At 34.7% G+C, this 17,322-nt stretch overlaps 1 protein-coding gene across 1 annotated transcript in view; it reads left to right on the top strand.

The window, feature by feature from the left end:
• The window catches only part of SYTL5 (synaptotagmin like 5), a 133,149-nt gene that overhangs the window by 104,774 nt on the left and 11,053 nt on the right, over nucleotides 1–17,322 (top strand). The window contains exons 14-16 of the mRNA XM_051985042.1: nucleotides 3,214–3,322; nucleotides 5,492–5,627; nucleotides 16,576–16,784. Of these exons, the coding sequence (XP_051841002.1) occupies nucleotides 3,214–3,322; nucleotides 5,492–5,627; nucleotides 16,576–16,784 (454 nt within the window). The remainder of the gene's footprint in view (nucleotides 1–3,213; nucleotides 3,323–5,491; nucleotides 5,628–16,575; nucleotides 16,785–17,322) is intronic.

Genomic DNA, 17,322 nt, shown 5'->3' with positions numbered 1-17,322 from the left:
CCTACCCCTTCTCACTTTGTGTTACTATTTTCTCTGTGATCCTATTAATCCTTCCCAAAGTACCTACCCAGCATGACAGAAACTTATCTCTACATCTTTTGATCTGATTTGACCATCAGTTAGTCACCTAGATGTCCATTTGTTTGTTATCTTTTGATCTCATTACAAAACCAACCCACTTCTTTTTCTGATCATACTTTTGATAGATATTTTTGACATGATTTTGGTGTGTCAGTGATCATTGGCTTTTCACTACATTTTATATATTTCCCTCTATATCCTTACTTTTTCCGTTGAGTGACCTTAATTTTAGGAGCAGATCGAGTGCCAATATTCAGCCAAAGCATATCACTGGATGAAAATCAATTTTTAAAAGATGAATTTTTATTTCAGGGAGAAGCATATAGAGTCACTGGAAGCAATGCTCACTTTCCTAAATGTAGTTCAACCCATTCTCTTTCTTCTGTTCAATTCTTAGTTCAGTTTACTACTGCTAAGGAACATGCCTAAGTGTGAAGGGGCAGGTCAATTGTCTGAGAGCCCCCACAGCTGTGAATCCTGAAAGAATTGCAAATCAGCCTTTACTGACACAGATGTTGCTGGTGAATTGGGAATGAAATAAACTGGAGACAAAAAGGAAGAGGACAGAGATCAGAGAATACAATTGCCTCTCAGTCTTCTTGTATCATTATCATCCTCTCATATGAAGGGATCGATTTTGCTGGACAGAAGTAGATCCCCAGCAGCCACTAGCAAGTTGTTCCCGTAACATAGTACCCATCTGAATTATGCATATGAGATATTTGTGCTCATTGTCAACTCAACTGTGTGACATGGTCTGAACAGTAAATATACTTCATCTACTTGAGCTTTTCAGTGTGGATGGTTAGGCTAAGCTCTTCTGAGTAATTATGCATTTCACTTTTTTATTTTCAATTTTTTTCAATTAATGAAAATGTACCTCTCTTTACCTCCCCCAACCCCACTGAAACAGAAAGAAAAACAAAATCCTCATAACAAATTATATACTCAAGTATGACGAGTTCCTTCACTGGCTATGTACGAACCTCATTTAAGAGGTTTTGGAGTATTCAGAGGCTTGTTGCAATCAGTAAAATGTTATGTACAAATAAAATTATCTGAAGGGCTTCACCATCATTAAGTAATTCCTCTTCTGTTCAGATTGTGCTAGAAATTTTTCATAATGGTGTCAAAAACATTTGGTGAGCATAAGTGACTCTTTATTATGCTATATTTAATATTAATAATCAGGGTATCATCAAACAATGAAATCTCAATTGTTGCTAAATTTATTAAAAGATCTTGTTTCCACCTTCACAGTATTTCTCACATTGATCTCTTCCTTTCTATTCCTTTGGCTTCCACCTGATGTTATCCTACATCATCTCTCATCTGGACTGTCTCAATAATATTCTAATTAGTTTCCTTAACTTAGGCCTCTCCCTTTTCCAATATATATTGCACAAGGCTATCAAAGACCTCCATGCTTAGGATACATTTCCTTCCCACCTCTTAAAAATCTAATTTTCCTTCAAAAAGGAAGATTTTATATATCAGTACAACTCAAGATTTCACATTTTACATGAAGTCTATTTAGCTCCTCTTAATTTGTTAGTATCTTCCCCCAAAAAAACTCACTATTTATTTCTGAATATATTTTATTTATACACATGTATAGGAATACAAACTTATTATTTCAGTTAAAAAGTAAGGTATTTGGAGGATTGTCTTTGAATCTCTGGTACCTAGCACAGAAGCTGGCACAAAAAAGGAACTTATTACATAAGTAATTGATATTGCATAACCTTAACAAAGACACTATAGACATCTTATTTAAAGAGAGTCTTTAAGACATCACTCTGCTTTACTATTACAAATACACATAGCAATCCCTCAATAAGTATTTACTGATTGAGCAATTAATTGATAAACATAGTAAGACCTTGTATTCTCTGAAACATTGAATCATTTGTATGATTATAAAGATAAGATCTGCACAATATTATGTAGAAAAGAATGACTGTATCCCTCTCCTATTCTTATCAAGGATGCTTTTGATCATTCTCACAAAAATGTTGAAGAGATGCTAAAGTAAGCACATGAGTCAATAGTTATTGATCTCTTCATTGCCTCCTTCAGTAGCAATTTATATTATATAATATTATCCCCTCAGCCCAAAAACTCTTTTAGCTTACCCTGCCTTAGAAATGAGTGAGGAAAATGGGCCTGGGGAGGTTGTCAAAATCTAGCAACCTGTTAATTTAAAGAAAACATTTTTAAAAAAGGATTCTGCCTTTCTATCCCTATTTGTAGGAAATTCAAATATTTGCTTCAGGAAATGTAAGAGAATGAGGCTCAAGTATTCCCATTCAGCTTGAAGATATGAACTGTCAACATTGTTTTTAATAATATCCTATAAGAGGCAGGAAATCCAGTTTAGAATAACCTTGAGGGCATTTTTCTCTCCTGTCGCTTACATGGCTCAGTCACAGGCAGATAGGACCTGGCTTTATAGAATAACACAGTCTTTCTACAAAACATCTTTCCACAAAATTCCCATTTCTTTGGAGATAGTTTGCTTCACTAAATCTCTCAATTTTTGTTGTTGGTCCAAGTCAACTACTAAACTCATTAGAGGCAAAATAACTGAATAAGGAAGTGTTCTGCTCCAGCCAATCAGTTAGTCTAGTGGTTCAGGTTCAGTATTAATACACAAGAAGACATTTGGCCATAAAGTATTTAGCAGAGAGAAGTTTATTTAACCACAGGAGAGAATCAATAAGGATACTACAATGTTATAAATTGACAAGGCTCCTCATTGTTTCTACATATGTCACAGAAAAAATGTCTAATCGGTGAAAAATATTGACTTTCAAAGTATTAAAAATTCTACTATGCCTGAGAAGCCCCCACTCCTCATAAGATTGATATTTATTTATGCTTCAGATAATCAGAAAGCCATTCGAATGGCTCAAGGCCTAGTCTTCCAGAGCATTCAAGTTCTAGGGATAGTTGTCTTGCCACTTTAAAAAGAAACCAATCTAACTTGTGTAAAATAGATATCTGGCACTTATTCCCCCCAAGGAGAATAACTATCATAATCAAGCCAAACATATCATAATTAGCCCACATAAGATGATGAGTTGAAAAGTGGAACTGAGAAACACTGAATTCCTTTTCTTTTTGTGTCAGGTGGAGTTTGCTCCAGATATTGGTCTTCAATACAAAGGAGAGCTGACTGTGGTCTTACGCTATATTCCCCCTGAGAGTAACCTAATGCTCCCCCTTGAACAGCTTCAAGGTAAGATCAAATTTGGTTACATTCATTATATATGCTATTTTCTGAAAGTGTAAGGGTAAATTTGAAGAATTGTTTCAAACTCTTTATGTATCATTCTGATAAAATATCAGGATAATGAACTAAGTATATTCATATGCAGAGGAGAGTTGAGGTTGGTAATTTTTATGAGAAAAGGAGAATTTTTAACTTGTTTGACCTTTTAAAAATATATAATGAATCTGATTTGATCATACTTGTGCTTCAGAATTAAAGTTTGGCAGCTACAAGTAGAATGATTTGGAGGTTTTAGCAAGAGAAGAGGTGGAGACTTGGTATCGAATTAGAAGGATATTGTAATAGTCAATGTGAGAAGTGATGAGAGTCTGACATATGATGATCACTGTACAAAAGAAATGTTAAGGTTGTAAAATCAGACAGTAATTAATTATATGTCAATTGTGAAAATTGGAAAAAGTTCAGGATTTATGAACCTTTGTGACTCAAAGGATGGTCATGGCCTCATCATAAATAGGAAAACTAAGAAAAAAAAGAAGAATGGAAGGCAAATAATGAGTTCTATTTTAGATATGTTGAATTTGAGATATCTAGGAGACATATACTTGAAAATATCCATAAGAGAGCTGATGATGCACTAATAGAATTCAGGAGAGAGATTGGAGCTAATTATAAAAATCTGTTGAACCCATATAAGAGAAGGACTATAGAAAGAGAAGATGACCTAAGTTAGAGCTATGGAATTCAACATGTTTAGAGAATGGAATCCATAAGGTGATCCACCAAAGTAGAATGACAAAGAGGAACTACAGAGGAGAAAAACCAGCAGAGAACAGTCTCATAAAAGAAAAAAAAAAGGAAAGAAAGGAAAAGGAAACAGTCTAGGAGGAGGAGGTAGCCAACAATACCAAATGCTGCAGAAAGTTAAAAAAAAAAAGAGGAAGAATAATGAGAAGTCGTCTATATGTGATCATTGGTAATCTTAGAATGGGAAATTTCAGTTGAATTATAAGGTAGGAGTCTATATAGGGAGAAGCTGAGAAAGGACTTTGCTTCATTTTGTGTCTCCAGCACTTAGCACAGTGTCTGGCACAGAGAAGACATTTAATAAGTGTTTATTGATGAACCATTCAATAAAGATTGAGTTCTCTCCAGAATGGTTGGATCAGTTCACAACTCCACCAACAATGCATTAGTATCCCATTTTCCCCATTCTCCCCCCCAAAAAACCCTATATTTTCCCCTTTTTTGTTATATTAGCCATTTGATAGGTATGTAGTGTTATCTCAGAGTTGCTGTAATTTGCACATTAATTTTTAAAATAATGTAGCAATTAATTCTAGTTCTGCCTTTTGGAACAAGGTAGAATATCTCTGTGACACAACCTATTGAATATTTAAGGATGGCTGTTATTTCCATCAAGTTTTCTAGATGTTCCTATTTTCTATACTTTCATGCTATCCTCTAGTCTCAGGAAGGAATGTATCTGATCATCCTTCATGGTAATTACTCTCCCATATCTTTAATTCCAACCTTCCTTACTTCCTCTTGGACTTTCATTATGGGATTATCATAGCCAACTCAAATATGAGGGTTAGTATGACTTAATGGAAAAAACCATTGGCCATGAAGTCAGAAGATTAGGATTTGAATTCTGGATTTATTTCTTACTATTTGTGTGAGCTTGGGAAAGCTCTTAATCTTTCTTTGCTCCAGTTTCCCCATATAAAAAACTAGGGGTTTGAACTACATGATTTCTAAGTTCTCTTCCATTTTTAGATCATCCATCTAGATCATTTTAGAATATTCATATGACATGAAGTGACAGAAACATTTTTGTTTCCATTTTCTTCAAACAAAAAGTCATGGGTTTTAGAAGCATTCTTTACTAAGCATAGAGATAATCCCTTCATATCTATCTGAATGTGTACAAGTGTACAGATCCTTATGAGTTTAGATGTTAAATGCTGACGTCGTTGCATCCTTTGAATTCTCTCTGTCATTTCCACTGGACTGGAACCATTAAGTATATTTTAAATAATTGTAATTTTGAAAAATAAGAATTCAAATTCATGCAACCACTTTGGGAGTTTCATTATTTTCACTAATCAGGATCTATCTATGTTCTTTTGCATTTTTGTAAAACATTTTTTCTTTTTTGGATGGTTGAAATAGGAAAAAGGAGCTTTAAAAAGGGAAAGAAGAAAGAGGTTTCTTTGCCCTCTGGGGGACTATTAGAAGTACTGATCAAAGAAGCCAAAAATTTGACAGCAGTGAAGTCAGGAGGCACTTCAGACACTTTTGTAAAAGGGTAAGTCTAGTACATATTCTCTCTCTCTCTCTCTCTCTCTCTCTCTCTCTCTCTCTCTCTCACACACACACACACACACACACACACACACACACACACACACACTTCAGGTAATCATTAACTAAATCGTTATTAAACATTTAAGACCTGGATTCAAATCCTACCACTGTTTACATGCTGATTGTATGACTTAGAGTAAATTGTTTAACCTCTCAGTGCCACAAAGCAACTCTCTTAAGAGTATAAATTGCAGAAAAGATGCTGATTTGCATTAATAGAGATTTTTCTTATTGAGAATTCTCTATACCAACATATAGGTTTCTTCTCCTCATCCACCCTCATAAAAGAATGTGCAACTGAAAATGATTGATAGGAAAGAAAGGAAAGAAGAGCAAGAGAGAGGAAGGGAGGGAGGGAAAGAGAGAGTGAGGAAAGGAAAGAAAGAGGGAGGAAGGGAGGAAGGAAGGAAGGAAGGAAGGAAGGAAGGAAGGAAGGAAGGAAGGAAGGAAGGAAGGAGGAAGGAAGGAAGGGAAGGGAAGGGAAGGGAAGGGAAGGGAAGGGAAGGGAAGGGAAGGGAAGGGAAGGGAAGGGAAGGGAAGGGAAGGGAAGGGAAGAGAAGAAGAACAAAAAATTACTAAATACTTACTATATGCCAGAAACTATGCTAAGTACTTTACAAATATTATCTCATTTTACTATCCCCATTTTGCAGATAATGAAACTGAGACAGGAATAAGTTAAATGACTTACTCAGGGTCACAGAGCTAATAAGTATCTGAAACCAAACTTAAAGTTAGATATTTCTAATTCCATGCCCAGAACAGGCAATTCACTACCCCACCTAACTGCCTCTTTGAAGTATTTCTAATTGAATGTATACTGAAATGACATTGGTCTTTGCATCATTTCTTGCTCTGACAATTAGATGGGAAAGTCATTTAATTTCCAATTTTCTCATCTGGACAATAAAGATAATATTATCTGCACTACATATTTCAATGAGTTGCTTTAAGCAAAATACTTCGATAACCTTAAATACCATATATAAATGTCAATTATAATCATTTAATCTTGCTGTAACATAGGATGATGATATGAATAGAAAACTGGCCTCAAAACCTAGAAAGCCTAGGTTCAAGTCAATTTATCTTTCAGTGTTTTCCAAGGTTGTAAATTGCAGAGAGGATGCTGATCTGCATTAGTAGAGAGAATAGATATAAAGTATTATACATAAGTGTATATATGCATATGTTAGGTTATATATATATCATATATATATAAACATATATGTATATTGTATATGTATATATATATACACATACATATACTTATTTGTTTATTCTCTATACTAATGAAATCATAGTTCTATTCCTTATTCTTAAGTAGATAGAGAGCTAGTCAAGAAAACCAAGGTCCAATCCCACTTTTGATTCATATTACCCATATAGCTCTGGGAAAGTCACTTCCTCTGAATATCTCTAGGTATCTTTCCTACCCATCACAAACAAACCTTTATTAAGCATTTACTTCTATGTACCAGGAATTGTTCCTGTTGCTATGAATTTAAATTAAAAAAATAAAACTGAATCAATATCTCTTCTCAGGGAGCTTACATCCCCATGAGGTAGGCAGCAACTACATATATAAGTATTTATAGAATAAATATAAAGAGAATAAATATAGATTGATTATGAAGGGAGGAAAGTAACAGTTGATGTGATTAGGAAAGATTTCACATAGAAGGTAATACTTGAGAAGTAATATGAAGGGGAAAAACGGGGATTGTATGAGACCAAGATAAAAGAGATACATTCTGGACATGGGGAATGGACAGTATAAAGATGAGATGGAGTACCATGTATGAGAAATGAAGAAAGACCAATTTGTCTGAATCACAAAGCATGAGAAAGGGAAGAAATGTAGTGAGGGTAGAATGATAGATTGGGGGCAGGTTGCAAAAGACTTTAAGAACCAAACATAATAGTTTATATCTTATTCTGGAGACAACAGGGATCCATTGGAGTCTATTAAGTAAGAAATTGGTGTAGTCAGATTTTTATTTGAGGAAAACTATTTTGGCAGTTGTAACAAGATTAGACTTCAGTAGGGAGAACAATGAAATCATTTCAATAATCTACTTGAGAGGTGATCGGTGTCTAGCCCTATCCTTGGAATGCTGTCTCTCCCAACTTCTTTCTTAGAATCCCTGTATTCCTTTAAAATATCACAATCACTACCCTCTCTTTTCTGGTTATCCCAAATGCCAGTAATAACCTCTGCAAAGTTATCACCTCTCTATGTATCTAATTTATATGAACTGTTATTTTATCCCTTCCTTTCAGATATAAGTTCTGTGAGGGCAGAAATTGTTTTTGCTTCTGCTTGTATTCCTGTCATCTAGCCCAGTGGACATAGTAAGCAAATGCTTGTTGATTATTGATTAATCCACTATATAAATGGAAAGAAGTGATCAGATGCAAGAAATGTTGTAAAAGTATGGAAACAATGAGATTTGGCAAATGATTGTATACGTGAGATGAGGGAGAATAAAAAGTTGAGGATAAAGTGAAGCTTTTGAGCTTGTGAAATGAACAAAGATGTGTTTTAGACTATAAATTATTCAGAATTTGTTTTGGTAAGACAGTTTCTTCACTGGGAGCTCCTTTAGCCAATGCAGTCATAAGACTGAGGAAAAACAGAAAGAAGAGATAACAAGTACCATGTAAATATAAATTTGAATATTAGACTGCATGTTTATAACTTCTACCTCATAAAGAACTAATTTTTACTACTATAAAGAAATATTATATTTTGTATCTCTTTTTTTGCAAAAAAAAATGTTAGCAACATATTTCAATAGTGATCATCTTCAGGGAACTCAGAGCTAGCAGAATATTCCCATGGGATTGCATTTTATTACTGGGAGGAAGAGGAAGAATGAATTTCTAAGCATAATGTATTTTTATTACATTCAATGATCTTTTGATTCTGGCAATAATGTATATTCAGCATGTGTGCCCTAGAATGGGGCCTTTTCCATTTTTTTGTTCTGGGAAATATTATGGGAAGATAGAATGTGTAAAAGCCATCCCCAAACAGTCTGGCTCATTGTTTCCATAGAATTCCACCCAGGACTCAATGGAGAATTGCAAAGACTTCCAAGAAAGCAGTCAATGCAAAATTCCATGACACCCTCTTACAGTAATTCACTCATTTTAAGCATAGGGATATATACTAGATTTTATGGTCCAATACACATTTTAGTAAGTTTTTCTTAAATGAAAACTTAAGACCCTTGTCAAAATTTCTCTAGCCCATCAATGAAGAAAATTCCTAATATTTAGGCAGATTTTGGACCCTGTGCTTAATTTTACACTCAGATCTATCTTGAGCTAACCCTTGACCTTTCTGTGCTCAGAGTTACAGAAAACATTTGGATAAAGAAGCAGCACCTTATATTATAATGACTATGGATCGATAGGCATCAGGAAGTAAGGAAGGAAAAGAACTGACCTTTTTGGGGTGGGATTTCATTCAGTCCAAATCTGCTCTGAGGAGTCTGTGATAGTGACTCTCTTTTAGATAGCTCCTTTCTCTCCAACAGTTCAATCCTCTCTTTGTTCTTGAAGGGTGGGCTGAAATGTAATAACTCTTTCATCTTCTTAAATGAATGCAATTCCAAATATCTTGGTATTTATAGTTAACCTCTGACGAAATTACCTCAACCTATCTGAACAATCCTTATGTAATGTCACTAAAAGTCAAAAGAATTTTTTTCCAGACATAGTCTAAAGTATAACAATTTCAATATGTTGCTGAGGTAGAAGTGAAGATAGGTTGACATTACTAGCCTAGGAGGAAAAAATTTCTGAAGGGACGTCCCCTCCTTTATTGAAGTCTCCAGAAATGAGGATAGGATTGGGTTGAGGAGAAATATAAATCACAAACTGAACTCTGAAGAAAAATGAGCATGACATCGCTCAAGAAAAAGCAGGTTTCGGATAGAATAAATTCCAAAGGAGGAGACTTCTTACACAATACTGGCCAAGGTGGAAAGGATCCAGAAGTGACAGTGGGGAGCGTTAAATATGCCAATGATTCTATCTCATCCAGGATCTCAGGAAATATGAGGGATGCTTAGTTTTGGAGAGGGGAACAAGGAATAAGCTGTCTTCAAGAGAAAGTCAGGTTTCAGCTAATAGTGAAAGCTGTAGATTAACAGCAGAACAATAGTTGCAGAGAATCTAGTGGGAAAGGAGAGAGAGCATTGGAGGGGAGGGGTGAACAGAACAGGCCAAATAGTGGGAAAAAATGGATTTTGCTTTCAAGATGGAGGCTTCAAATTAGAAGGATTAAAGCAGGGAGGTCAAACTCATACAAGGTGTCTGAAAAATTACTGAGTGCAGCCAGAACCAGATTAAAATATAGTTGGGAGATGTTTAACAAAATAAACTGAAAACAGTACAAGAGATGCTCCTAATTTGTGGTTTTCCAAGCCAACATGTGGAGCTCAGAGATCCATTCTAATTTGAGTTTGACATGGCTAGAGAAAGTGATGAGGTAGGAACATGTCAACCATGTGACTGAGTAATAGCAAATAGAAGTTTATAGACTAAACCTGTTATAATTATTGTTTGGAATGAATGAGTTTCAGAGTATTTTGCCAAAGGAAGAAAAGACTCCTGAGTTGAAGAATGCTTCTTCAATTCTCTTCTCCAGAAAGGGCCCCCTCATATACTCTCGTTCGATCTGAATGGTGGAGTTAATTATGGGTAGAATTTGTTTGAGTCCTTTAAAGGTAGTTAAGTGCCATGGACTTAAAAGAAAAAGCCTGGTGATCTCAAAGAATCTGCAATACATTGACTGGTTCCAATGCTAGTCATAAGATTATTGAAGTATCAGTCCCAGGGAATATCACAGCAATAATCATAAAATAATAACCATAACTCTACTATTTTTACAGGGTAAAGCTTGAACTTAAAGACTTACATGACACTTTCCTCATAGTCTTGAGTCATATATTACATGTAGTTTTATCACCAGTTTTCATAAAGGGAATTCAATTCAATAATCCTCTTTCTAGGAAGTCAATCAAGTAAGCAAAGTACCATCAGTGCTAGTCTACAGAGATATAAAAATAAAAATAATGTATTTCCTGCCCTCAAAAAGCTTAAATTATGATTAGAAACTCCTAGTTAATTCAGCCAGGATATGCTATGCTAAACCCTTTATAACTTGAGTCCAATCTATTTTTAAAGCTATTGTAGGAAAGAAAAAATATCTAATCTCCATGGTTCATACATTATACAGGGTATATGAAAAGTTTTTGTTGTTCAGTCATACCTGATTCTTTATGACCCCATCTGGAATTCTCTTGGCAAAGATATTGGAGTGATTTGCCATTTCCTTCTCCAGCTTATGTTATAGATGAGGAATTGAAGTAAACAGGGTAAAGTGACTTGTCCAGGATCACAGAGCTAGTGCTGAGGCAATTAGGGTTAAATGACTTGCCCAGGGTCACACAGCTAGGAAGTGTTAAGTGTCTGGGATGAGATTTGAACTCAGGTTCTCCTGACTGCAGGGCTGGTTGCTCTATCCACTGCACCACCTAGCTGCCCCAACTTATGTATTTTTGATTACAGTGTCTACTGTGTCACCTAGAGTCAGCTAATTAGCTTTTAATTTCATTTACCTGTTAATTTTTTAAACAGCTACTGTTAAAGCTGAAAAATATACTAAGATGAGTGTGTTTATACACATGTATATATGTATGGATATATATGTATATGGATATATTTGTATTACACAGGTTGTATTATATATCTGAATATGAATACATATTTCATATATGCATGTGTATTTTCATTATGATATTAACTGAGATTGCAATTCAAATATGCAATCCTATCAAATTAATCTCATCCATTAAGAAATTTCATTGTTTGAGGCCCCAAGGGCTTCCTTTTTGGAAATCAGACCTAAATAAGGCCTGTATTCTACTATTTCTCAGGTGTATGTGTAGGAGAATGGGGAAGATGAGGGGAAAAAAGAAGACTTAAATTTTTTTCCTCTGGTTAATGTAGGGAATTTAGATCCATAAACACTTTCTCATGGAAGTGAAGCATTTTTCCCTTTATTCTATGTGAGCCAGGATCTTCTCACAGTAGCTTCGCTACAAATGTGAAAGAACTAGAATTAAAACAGATGTGCTAAAATATAGGACTTAACCCAAGACACAGAACAGAAAGTTCTTGGCAACAAGATGAGGTTGAAATGGTATGTATCTTCCTATAATGGATAGGTATATTCCCAATTGGCATCTAGTTACTGGGTATAAGAACATCTTCTGTACCTGGAAGGCTTAACACACTTTGCTCCCAGAGGGGATTTATCAGTCTATATCAGGGACTGAATTCTATTATCAGCTGTATAAATGCATCTTTCCATGGCTATGTTCAAAAGAATAAAATAAAATAACTGCCAGAAATAATCTGAAATAAACCTGAATCACAACAAAAAAGTAACATACAGAACAAACCAAGCTATTTCCTGTCCTTGATCCTCACTACAGTGAGAATGCTATCAACAAAGCTATCTCAGAACATACCCTTAATTTCTATGGAGTTAACATTGAAGAAGATATTTTAACATTTGCTTTGCTACCATACTCTTAAAGAACTTTTCTATATGACTTGCAGCTGAAGATTTCCATACATGTTGCCTTTTCCTTTACAATGCAAGATTAAAATCTGGGCTATCTGATTTTCTTTTTGTAATCTCAGTAATTAGCAATAATTAGCATAGTGCTTTACACAAAGTATAGGCCACTAGATTGCTGAGAGGATAGAGGGCTGGGTTTGGAGTCAAATCTAGCCTCAGACACTTTCTACTTTTGTGACCATGGGCAATTCACTTAATCCAATAAAATAAACTAGAGAAAGGAAATGGGGAAGCAGAGCCAAGATGGAAGAAGTAAAGGCAGGGACTCCCTGAGGTTTCCACAAATAACTCCAAATTACTTTAATTTGTAAATTAATTACAAATTAATTTTCCAAGCCATTGAAGGGTGGGCTGAAATGTAATAACTGTTTCATCTTCTTAAATGATGATTTTGGAAAGGTCTATCAGTAGCATGAGAGGGTTTGGGGAAGTGGGTCTAGGTTAGGTGACAAAGGCAATTTATATAAGCCTCAGCTTACAGGAAGTTTCTCTAGTAGCACTGGGGAAAAACTGTTGCTTTAACCCACTAGACCTTATATGAAGCAGAGAAATGCCTCACAGTTCCAGGTCAGAAAAGAGTGTTTATGGTGAGATCCCTAGAACGATCTCTGAAAACAGCTTGGAACAGTACATCCTCTACCATGGAAATAGAGCCCTACTTTAACAAAAAAGTTAAAAGCCAAATAATAGTATGGGAAAATGAGCAGACAACAGAAAAAGATTCTGATCATAGAAAATTATTATAGTGACCAAAAAAAAAAAGCAAAACACACTCAGAAAAAGATAACAAAGTCAAAACTCCTACAAACAAAGTCTCCACGAAAAATAACAATTGGTCTCAGGCCATGAAAGAGTTCAAAAGAGATTTTGAAAATCAAGTAAGAGAAATAGAGGAAATAAATGAGAAAAGAATTGAGAATGGTGCAATAGGAAATTCAGAAGGCTAATGAGGAAAATAATGCCTTAAAAAAAAAACAAATTTGGCCAAATGGGAAAGGAAGTACAAAAATCTTACTGAGGAAAATAATTCCTTGAAAAATAGAACTGAGCAAATAGAAGCTAATAACTCTATGAGAAACCAAGAAATAATAAAACAAAACCAAAAGAATGAAGAAATAGAAAAAAAGTGAAATATCTCATTGGAAAAACATTTGACATGGAAAATTATATCCAGGAGAAATAATTTAAAAATGATTGGTCTATCTGAACACCATGATCAAGAAAAGAGCCCAGACATCATCTTTCAAGAAATTATTGAGGAAAACTTTCCTGATATTTTAAAAGGTAAAAAGGTAAAATGGAAATTAAAAAAAAATCCACAATCACTTTCTGAGAGATATCCCAAGATGAAAACTTCCAGGAATATTGTAGCTAAATTCTGGAACTCCAAGATCAAAGAGAAAATATTACCAACATCCAGAAAGAAACAATTGAAGTATAATGGAGTCATAGTCAGCATAACACAAAATTTAGCAAGTTCTACTTTAAAAGATCAAAGTTTGGGGAATCTGATATATTACAGAAGAATGGTGCTAGGATTACAACCAAGAATCACCTACCCAGCAAATTGAGTATAATACTTCAGGGGAAAATGTAGATATTTAATGAAATAGAGGACTTTTAAGAATTTGTGAGAAAAAACCAGAGCTGAATAGAAAATCTGATTTTCAAACATAGGACTTGGGAGAAGCATAAGGCACTTAATAACGTTTATCTGTTTACATTGCTTACATGGGAAGATGATACTTGTAATTCATTAGAACTTTCTCATTGTTATGTTGAAGGAGTATATATAGACAGAGGGCACAGGTATGAGTTGAATGTGAAGGGATAATATCTAAAAAATTAAGTGGTGAGAGAAAAATGTATTAGGAGAATAAGTAAAGGAGGGGTAGAATGGTATATATTATCTGCCACAGAAGAGGGAAGAAAAAGCTTTTCAGTGGAGAGAAAAGCAAGTGAGATAGGGAAGTGAGGGAATCTTACTCTCTTCAGAATTGGCTCAAAGAGGAAATAACATTGACACTAATATGGGTATAGAAATCTATCTTATCCTGAAGGAAAATAGGAAGGAAAGTGTATACAGGAAGGGAGGAAGGTGAGAAAAGAGAAGGCAGATTGGGTGAGGGGGTGGTCAATAAGAAAAAAACTATTGAGGAGGGTTAGAGTGAAAGAACAGAGAGAATAGAATAAACAAGGGAGTTAGCAATTGGGAAAATGATATGGAAGCAAGTTTCTCTGATGAAGGCTTCATTTCTCAGTCAAATGTATTTTTTAAAAAATAAGAGCCATTCCCCAATTGATTAATGATAAAAGCATATGAACTATGTTCAAAGGGCTATAAAATCATGCATATCCTTTGACCTAACAATACCAGTAGTAGGCATGAATCCTAAAAGATATTATATATATATATATATATATATATATGTATGTATAAAAGTATTTATAGCAACTGTCTTCTTGTCAGGACAAAGAATTAAAAATCAAGGGAATGGGTAATGGTTGAAAAATTGTATTATGTGATTATGATAGAATATTATTGTCCTGTGGGAAATGATGAGCAGGACGCTTTCAGAAAAACCTGAAAAGTTCTCCATGCACTCGAGCATAGTAAAATGTACTGTGTACTATTACTTTGTACATGTTGTGTACAACATGTTGTGGGATGATCAGCTGTGCTATTCTCAGCAATACAATGATCCACGACTACTCTGAAGGACTTATGGTTAAAAAATGCTATTCATACCCGGAGAAAGAATTGATTATATCTGAATATAGATTGAAGCATAGTCTTTTATTTTATTTTTCTTGAGGGCCTTTTTTTTTTTGAGGGGGGAGGAATCTATGTTTTCTTTCACAACATGTCTTTTATGGAAATGTTTTGCATAACTTCACATGTGCATTCTTTTTTTTTTATTTCATAGCTTTTTATTTACAAGTTATGTGTATGGGTAATTTTACAACATTGACAATTGCCAAACCTTTTGTTCCAATTTTTCCCCCTCCTTCACCCCACCCCCTCCCCTAAATGGCAGGATGACCAGTAGATGTTAAATATATTAGAGTATAAATTAGATACACAATAAGTACACATGACCAAACTGTTATTTTGCTGTACAAAAAGAATTGGACTCTGAAATGTTGTACAATTAGCCTGTGAAGGAAATCCAAAATGCAGGCAGAAGGGATGGGAGTGGGAAGGAAGGGAGAGAATCTGGTGCTCAAAGTTTTAAAAACAAATGTAAAAGAATATTTTACATGTAGCTGATGAAGAATAAAATTTTTAAATTAAAAAAAAAGAAAGGAAATAGCAAATCACTCCAGTATCTTTGCAAAGGACACCCCAGATGGGGTCACAAAGAGTTGGACAGGACTGAACAATTGCAGAAAAGAAAATGCTTAATATATATTTTATTCATTAGGTGGGCATACCTCTATTCTCCTTAAGGAGGATAACTTTAACTTGATTAACTTGATCAAGGAACTCCTCTGATCAATTGTTTACAAATATAAAGAGTGCCCTCTTTTAGGTAAAGAAATTTAATTCAAGAGTCATCCCACCCATCCTGTCAAATCTGAGCTTTGTTCTGTGGTAGAGGAAGAGATAGGGAATGTTTCACATTGAGACATTATAGAAAAGGCTCAAACATCTCCTGCAGCATATCAATTTTGTTATAATTTTAAAATTTTTGTGATACATAAGTACTAAAGAAATTATTCTTGCTTTAAAAAAAAAGAATCAATTTTTTTTTTGTAATTAGCCTTAGAAGTTAAGCTAATTTAAAAAGAATCTTGGGTTTTAAATAAAAAGAAGAAAAGAGAGAGAGCATAATGTTTTGTTGTGTGGAATGTATTAGAGACCCACAAAATAAAATCTGGTACAACCTAGCTATCTATACTAGTTTAATTACCAGTGTTTCCATTCTTAATGGAAGTAATGAATGGGAGCAAGATTAAACAGGGGAAAAGAGGACATTTATTACTTGCCTGTCTCTCCCCAAGAAATAAGCCATTCTACCAGTGAAAAGCCCAAACTAAACTCCTCATTTAGGGATCAAAGACTAGGTAAACATTGGAACAGGAAAGAGCAAACATGAAAGAGATAATTAGTATGGGAATTTCAAATAACTAAAGGCATATGGAATCCTCTCTCATCTGGCTGATATTGTGATTTGTTTTTTGGTGGTTTTATTTTATTTTATTTTGCTTTGTTTTTATCTTCTAGGTACCTACTTCCTGATATCACTAAAGCCACCAAGCACAAAACCCCTGTAATCAAAAAGAACGTTAATCCCCAGTGGAATCATACTTTTCTATTCAGTGGCCTGAATCCCCAAGATATAAAGAATGTTTGCCTAGAATTGACAGTCTGGGACAAAGAGGCTCTCACCAGTAACATATTTCTTGGCGGTGTTCGACTAAACTCTGGCAGTGGTAGGTGACTGGTTAGGAATGGTCAATTTCCTTATTCTGCTTCATGAGTTGGTATAGAAGGTGAATTGGTTGTCAATACTATTAAGAAAGCTCTGTCCAAATTCTCTAATGGAAAACTTTGTCTTTGCTTGCTAAGGCTGAAAATTCTCTTGGGTCAGCATAGAGGGAAAATATGGGGATAGAAGGAGTGACTGGAATGCTTAGGTGGAACTATGCACTAAAAACTAGCCCACTTATTTTCATGCTAAGGAGGATTGCAAGAAGATGCTAACTAACTCCATCAGACTGAAGTAACCATAGTATGTAAAGGAAGAAAACTTAAACTTTGCTTCTTACTGAGCTATATATGTTATCAACCAGATCTCTCTGGTGATGTGAAGAAGAAAGGGTAGGAACAAGAGGTCAGATAAAGAGATGGTGATGAAGGGTAGGGAACCAGGAGAAATTAGGAAAGAGTTGCTAAATATTTGTTCTTAATCTCAATTTGTATGTTTTGTGACTGTATGGTACCAATAGTAAAAGGACTAAATTGAATTAT

Source organism: Antechinus flavipes, chromosome 3, assembly GCF_016432865.1.
Source record: "Antechinus flavipes isolate AdamAnt ecotype Samford, QLD, Australia chromosome 3, AdamAnt_v2, whole genome shotgun sequence".
Lineage (NCBI taxonomy): Eukaryota > Metazoa > Chordata > Mammalia > Dasyuromorphia > Dasyuridae > Antechinus > Antechinus flavipes.
This window is presented reverse-complemented; position numbering and strand designations above follow the sequence as displayed.